We start from the raw sequence: 8,018 nt of genomic DNA, 5'->3' as shown, positions 1-8,018 counted from the left end.
ATTTGAATAAGCTTTAAACCATGAGACACATTTATTTATTTGATTTGTTTTTTTACACAAAGATAACAAGTAAATCATCTAACTTTTTCTTTACCAGTTCATGTAATACACTGAACTTGCCTGCACTGTAAATAGTTTGTATCACTGGAATGTATTTGATTTAATAAAATGAATTCAAAAATAGTTTGAATCTTTGACTGGACTGACTTTAGAATCTGTTTATCAGCTAAGATTGTGCGCATAAACAAAGAATTTGACTTCAGTTTCATTTACAGCTCACATCAATATCAAACTTTAGATTTAAGTAAAAGATGGGGATTACTCCAATTTATTTACATATATGTTTATGTTTTGCTATAGCTGGCAGCATTCCCAAATTAACTGTTCTGTTACTTCATTACATTTCAGCTGTTCTCTTCAATTGACCTCAAGTTCTTTCTAGTAGTAAATTTCATCTTAAAATTTTAAATGTCCACATTTAGTTATTTTTTGTGCAAACAGAATTTAAATTACTGAATCTTGTATCAAACCAGATATGAAAATTGACTTTCTCCTGCATGTGTGGCACAGACATATTAAGCCCCCATGTCTGAAAAATCAATAATCCACTGTTTCAAAGCTGCTTAAAAAAACAGCTAAACTTCCCCACAGCCAGGCTCCCCCTCTTCTTCTAAGCCCTTCACCCCTCTATTCACTGGAAATAACAGTTCAAACGCACAATGCGCTCTGGACCGCTCTATTCAGTCGCTCAACTTCCCCACATTTTCATTGGTCCCCAGAGGATGCGGCCGCAGCGGATTGGAGGAAAGTTTCTGGTTGGGTTTTCACACCCCCACCTTGCAGATATCCGTGGTCCGGTGCTTCTGTGTTTCCAGTTGTTTTCACATCCACTCACTAACAAAGAGACTCGGCGCAGCTGCTGTATATTTTTGTGTGAATGTAGAGACTTGCTGCGCAATTAAGCGTAAAGCTACACAGGAGTGGAATCGTTCACAGCTTGCTGGAGAAATACGGAGAATTTGATCAACTTTAGAAAGGACAGACAGAAGAAAGAAGAGTGAAAATGGTGTCGGCCGGACTGGAGATCTTGGGTCTTTCTTTGTGCGTAATTGGCTCGCTCCTGGTCATGGTTGCATGCGGGCTTCCCATGTGGAAGGTGACGGCGTTCATCGAGGCCAACATCGTGGTGGCGCAGACAATGTGGGACGGCCTGTGGATGTCCTGCGTGGTGCAGAGCACCGGCCAGATGCAGTGCAAGGTGCACGACTCCGTCCTCGCTCTGAGCCACGACCTGCAGGCGGCCAGAGCGCTCACCATCATCTCCTCCGTGATGGGAGTGCTGGGTCTCATGGTGGTGATCGCGGGGGCGCAGTGCACCAACTGCATCCGCACAGAGTACGTGAAAGCCCGTGTGGTGAACGCCGGTGGGATCATCTACATCATCAGCGGCCTGTTTGTGCTGGTTCCCCTTTGCTGGATGGCCAACAACATCATATCGGACTTCTACAATCCTCAGGTGCCTTCATCCAAGAAGAGGGAAATCGGCGCTGCGCTCTACATCGGCTGGGCGGCCACGGCGCTGCTGCTGATCGGGGGAACGCTTCTTTGCTGCTCCTGTCCCTCCAGTGGAAACTCAGGATACTCTGTAAAATATGCCCCGACCAAGAGAGCCTCGCAGAACGGGGACTATGACAAGAGGAATTATGTGTAGCTGCCTGCATGGCGCGGAGCAGACGGTGCGTAAAAGTGACTTGCAGCTTTGAAAAAACTGTTTTTTACGGACCTTGTTTTTGCACCTCCAACTTTTTTTACGTATAAATTTGAACTTTGAAATCAGCGGAAGCCTCTCTGGTCCTTCAATATTCTCGGGCCGTATTTTTACACGCTTTTGTGTCTACTGGAGATTTTTTTTTAAAATTTTAAGACTATCGACAATATACGGAGCCCCTACCGGGACATTGATGGAAAAAATAAAACATAAACTTTTGTTTTACTTTTTTATTTTCTTTTAATGTCCCTGTATTGGCTCCATAACTGTAAGAATAGCACACGACAAAAAAGGAGTATCTTTCTAACGTACCTGCTTTTGTAAATTGTCAAAATCATTAGATTTGGATTTATTTGCTATTTTTTCTTGTTTGATTAAGTCTCTGCACCGAAAATGTAAAGTGTTCTTTGTCCTCAGTGTGCATTGTCAGCACAAAGTTGTACAGTAGAATGGCTGCACACGCTCACAGAGAAAAACTGTTTTCTTTGGCGGCAGTAGCATTTTGTCACCAGAAACCAGCAATAAGAACAAAAATAAACCGGTAATTTGACTTTAGTTTTAAAGTACAAGATATAAAATTGCAATACAAGCTTTTTTTTTCTTCTTCCTTTTTATGGTTCAGAAATTACAAGTGATTTAGATTTGGTTTGAATTTCTTAGCAGATGTTAAATGTTAAAAACCACAGGTAAAAAGAAAACAGCTCTTTTATCTCATTTCTACACTGGCTAAAGACGACCCTTCACCCCGTGACGTCACTTTTATATGGAGTACCGGAGGGGTGACTGTTTTCAACAGAATTTAAGGTAATAAAAAAATGCCAACAACTTACTTCAACTTCATACCCTCCTATAAATTCAGCCAAATGTTTATTAAATATGTTTTGTGAAGAAAAAACAAACAACTCAGTGTCCAGCAGAAGAAACAGCGCCCCCTACAGTCACAGATTTCAGTAATCGCAGAATTTATTTGAAACATCAATGTAACTTTTCCATTATTTTCCTTGCAAAGAATTTTGTTAACATTTTAAACAGAAAAAGAGAATCAAACCATCTATTTTTGATCACCACAAGAACAATTCAATAAAATTTTTAAATGCTTTACCGTAACATTAAAATCAAATAACCACTTGCTGTTTTGTTTTGGTTAATATTTCATCACTATTTCCTAATTAAAACATCAATGAGCAAAATATGAATGCACCACGATCCAAGATTGACGACTTGGAAACAACGTCCAACAAGGAGAAAGACTTAAGAAGAAAATCTCACATGTTAAAGTCCTTTTGAATCGTAGAGTGTTATTTTTGTGTCGGGGAATCATGTGGGAGTCCATTCTTTGTCTTGTCTGAGCACCTGCTAAGTTTTTCGCACTATGAAAGCATCTTTTCCTTACATAACTTCCAGGTTTTTGCTATTTTTGACGTCTGATGTTATGTTTCATTTTCCATGTGTATGAAGATGCAATACTGTTTCATTTTATTATGATTAAACAGAATATATTGTCTGAAATCTTTAGTTTTAGAGTGTGTTATTAAAAACAAACCACAGCAGAGACGTGGTGAAGGGGGGGAACCTCCTCGGCTTGGTCATGCTGTTCCCACCGCCGGTCCATAAAACAACCCCCACGACGGGAGAAAGTATTTTGGTTATCCAAAGAAATCCAGATGACAATGCCCATTCAGTCAGAGTGGGGCTCTGCTGTTCAGCTCACAATGCCCCGCCGCCTCCCAACGACCCCCAGTTTGAGACCACCGCCGCCCCTCCTCAGGTCAGTCAGTGAAAGGCTTCAGCACGACTCATTCAGTCTAATCTCAATCCCACAGAATAAGACACAGTCTGCCGGGCTGGATTTACAAGTCCAATTCACTACAGAAAAATCTCTTTATTAATGCAAATTACAGTACGTAAATATAAGTGGGTATTTACTGACTATTACTTCATAATTTTCAAGTATTTGAATTAGGCTGAAACGATTAATTGAATAAGTTGTGATTTAATTGATTATTGAAATTATTTTCAACTAATTTAGTAATTAATTATTAACTGTCTCAAAAAAGGACATTTGCTGAAAAAAACCCAACATATTCATAGCAGCAATTAAGCCAAAACTGTACAAAAAATATAAAAATTTTGCATTTAATACAGAAACACGTCTGTATGTAAATATGTTTTATCCGAAACTCATCAAATGTTACAGTTTTAGCTTCACCTGGTTCAGATTTACTACAGGAATGTTATGTTATTACATTACAGGCAATAAAATGTTTACTGTCTTTGTTTTTAAAAATTAAATTGTTTTTATTAGCATCTTTTAATGTATTTCTAAAAAAAAAAAAAAAAGCTTAAACAAAAAGCTGTAGAATGTAACATTTCTTTTATCCAACTATCAGAATAATTGATAGATTAATCAATTACTAGATAGTCATTAGTTGCAGCCCTAACTTGAATCAATCAATCAATCAATCAATCAATCAATCAATCAATCAATCAATCAATCAATCAATCAATCAATCAATCAATCAATCAATCAATCAATCAATCAATCAATCAATCAATCAAGTGTATTTATGATGAAAATTTCAGCAACAAGGAATATTATTTATATTTTAAAAATCCCCACATAGTAAAACAACTCAATCTGAAATTGGCTTGTGAGTTTTATATAAAGCAAAAATGTTTTCAAAACATTAAAAAGAATGATTGGTAATGTTTCTTTTCTTTTTAAGAAAACAAAAAGGAAAGAGAAAAGAAAAGAAAAGCCTGTAATACAGTACAGAGTCCAGTAGTAACTAGTTACATTTACTCAATTACATTTACATAAGGAACTTGTTTGAAAAACATGTACTTTTAGGAGTATTTTTACTAGGCTGTACTTTTAATTTTTACTTGAGTAATTTTATTATGACGTATCTCTCTGGATTTTCTGCCCACTGAATGAAAATCAAGTTTCAATCAAAACTCCACCAGACACACCTGCAATTTCTGTTAAAGTTTCATAAGTTTTTTTAGTGAAAGAAACATATTAGGAAAAAAAATTTTTGTTACTCATATAAATTATTGTCATTCTGATCCTTAAAATATCAAAATTTCCACTTAACTTTGTATTTTAGTTTGTCTGATTATGTAATTTTAAAATACTAAATGACTGATAATTTGATCAGTTACTCAGTACTTGGGTAAATGTTTTACTAAATACTTTGTTACTCTTACTTGAGTAAAAAAACGTTGAAGTAGTGCTACTCTTACCAGATTATAATTTCTCTGTTCTCTGCCCGCCTCCTCTAACAGGTTCTGGATTGGTTCTGAAATATGGGTCACAGGGTTAGAGCGCCGCTTTAAGTTGTGGCAACAGCAGAGGAGAAAACTGAGAATTTCAGCCAGTGAGTAACAACATTGTGATTCAAAACTGTGACTGGATTACAAGAGATTATCCATACTTGTTTTGCCTGGTGACTTAAGAACCTTAGCAAGTCATATGCCCAAGTAGAAAACAGAAAGCCTGCATACAGTCAGGAGAGTCACAAGCATTCGACGGCTGTTTCTGGACTCCACAAGGGAAGATTTATTTATAAAATAAAACTTTGGGTTTACAACAAAGTGCAGCCCGGCGGCCATTTGTGGCCTTTGGACCTGCAATTTAAAAAGACACAAATTTGTTCCGTCCAGCACAGATGTTTGATTATTTTTAATCATAGTAAAATTATTACAGACATAAATTTCCTACAACACAAAATGTTAAATACAATACAAAATATATATTTTTTATAACCAATCTTTCATACTAAGTACAGCCAACTTTTCTGCTCTGAAATCAGCTTTTATTTAATTTCTTGTATTTGGTTAAATATAGCCAGTGTTTTGAAAGAAAGTGACGCAAATAAAGAATGAACTTGTTAAATCAAGCCCAAAAGAATTTGAAAACTACATCTGTTTTATTTAGCGTTCAAAATCCTCTTTACATTTTGGATTTGGTCGCTAGTTTGCGTGATAATGACTTATTGCGCTTCTTCATGTGTGGTCTTAACTAAATTCCTTATAAAATGGAAACACAGAAATTGTGAAATTGTGTTTTTTGACATCAGCAAAATACAAAGATTTTCTCACATTTATAATGGAAACGCATTGTTGTTGCGCAACTTCTCAGAGGAAGGAGATGTGCAGCCAGCTCTCCATCTAACGGGTGAATTGAGTTTCCTAAATCTGCTAGGATTTACCCTGTCCAGAACTGAAGTAAACTCTGTTTAAGCTGGCATCGAGAAAGACTAGCATGGTTTCTGACGACCTCCATCCAGATGTCCCAGCCTTCTTCACCCAATAAATTAGCCAGATTGAGCAGCCTGCAATCAACTAGCTTCACAGAGCACACCTGTTAACGGTCGCTCTTTCTCTTTATTACAACTTTCACTTGTTACTGAACCAGGTTGGTTTTAGTGACTCGTGCGAGTCCCAAGGGTGTTGTTTTAGTTTTGGCTAAAAGCAACCTATAAAACATTTTCCACTTTTTCCTCCCAGAATCAAACTTCATAACTATTTTATGACCATCAAAGAACTTTAAAGTGACTCACTAATTGAGTCACCTTAAACTCAATTAACATCTTTTAGATTTTCTTAATGCTAATTATTTTTATTAGTAAGGCAATTTTGCAAGGGTCAGTACAGATTAATTCAGTAGCAGAAATAATCAAATAAGTAAAATCAATAATATAGCCTATCTTTCCCTAATGCTGACACTGAGAACTAAAAAAGGGAAACTTTGAGAGAGACGGATGGAGTTTGGCATCTTGAACCCCAGAACTGGCCTGATGATGAAGAAGGTGTTGCAGCAGCAGGAGGTTCCCAGTACAGGAAGAGTACTGACTTAGAGCGGCAGGTCTCGGGCCTCAGGATGACTTCCTCATGCGCGTAGCGGTACTCAGCTTCTTGTCTTGCAGCTCTGTAGCTCCCTTCTCCTCGTCTCACAATCTTCCTGGTCCCACGGAAGGAACACACCAGTTCTTCCTCTTTGCCTTTGTCTTTATCTTCATCTTTGCCTTGGTCTTTGTCTTTGGGGTCTGAACCCAGCTGATGAGAGAAGTGCATTTTGAAGCCACATGTTGCGGGGCTAACAGGTTGGTCCCCATGTGCAGAACAGTCTTCGGTTCTGTGACCCCGGCTCTTCTTTAGCTGCAGAGTTCTTTGTCCATCTCCATCTTGGCTCGAAGCTGCCTGAAGGATCCAACCAAAGATTCCTCTTTTGCACCCACCTTATAAAGGGTTTATCCACCTTTTGGTGACAGGCACAGCTTTGTTGCTGTGCCTGTGCAAGAAGATCTCATATCCATCACCTTGGAGACCTTATGACCTGATCTCTGTTCCAATGATCCCCGAGTTGATCAACAGTCCTCCTACGTCTGTTGCTTGCCCAACCTTTTCTTTGGAAAGTTAAAGTTTAGCAATAAGGCCTTGGTTACCCTGGCTCTTCTATCAGTTCCTCTTTTCCCCTGACTTTTCACCTACCATCTACCTCCAACACAACATCAGTGGCCTTTAATTACAGTTACAACATTTTACACCATTTCAAGTTCACTGTCAAAATCACATTTATAACCTTTTATTTTCTCTGGTTTAGCATTCATTTATAACCATTACTTATTAGTTACTCTTATTATAATCATAATGTGAATTATTACAGACATTTCTGAAAAGAAACCAAGAATAATCCATTATTCTAATTATTTGATACCAAGTTACAGTTACTTGTTTCACCTTTAAGTATTTCCACAGGTGTAAGAGTAAGTTTAAATATTCCTATAATCAAACCAACATCAACCACTGGTTAAACCATTATTAATTATTGGCCTAATTATAAGTTATTATTATTAATTTAAGTATTTTACTCTGAGTTTTATCCAATTACTCGATAAAAACTTTATTTTAAACCTTTAATGCTTTAAAATAAGGAATAGTCTGAACTATTTTTATACTCATGCAAACTGGAAACTTCCTCTTTCTTCAGGAAACCTGCTCTTCCTGTTCCATGACTCTTTTTGCCTGACTTTGATTTTTTATGATTAAATAGAAAAAAGTAGAATTAACGCAAAGTTTGCAGGACACAATAACAACAAACACAACCAGATTAATTTTATTACAGTCTGACTCTACTGTTGGGTCTTGATGTCACCTGTGTAATTAATTTTAAAGGTAACTTTATTTATTGTTACTATTAAACTAAAATCTCCGGAAGTGGGATGAGCTCGACTTTTCTCGACAG

At 37.2% G+C, this 8,018-nt stretch overlaps 1 protein-coding gene across 1 annotated transcript; it reads left to right on the top strand.

Moving 5' to 3' along the window:
- Positions 1–722: 722 nt before the first annotated feature.
- cldn5a (claudin 5a) lies at positions 723–3,277 on the top strand. The gene has a single exon (XM_008418166.3). The coding sequence runs from the start codon at positions 1,064–1,066 to the stop codon at positions 1,709–1,711; it is 648 nt and encodes a 215-aa protein (XP_008416388.1). The 5' UTR covers positions 723–1,063; the 3' UTR covers positions 1,712–3,277.
- Positions 3,278–8,018: the final 4,741 nt, after the last annotated feature.

The sequence above is a fragment of the Poecilia reticulata genome, chromosome 9 (assembly GCF_904066995.2).
Source record: "Poecilia reticulata chromosome 9, P_reticulata-male-v2, whole genome shotgun sequence".
Taxonomy (NCBI): Eukaryota; Metazoa; Chordata; class Actinopteri; order Cyprinodontiformes; family Poeciliidae; genus Poecilia; species Poecilia reticulata.
This window is presented reverse-complemented; position numbering and strand designations above follow the sequence as displayed.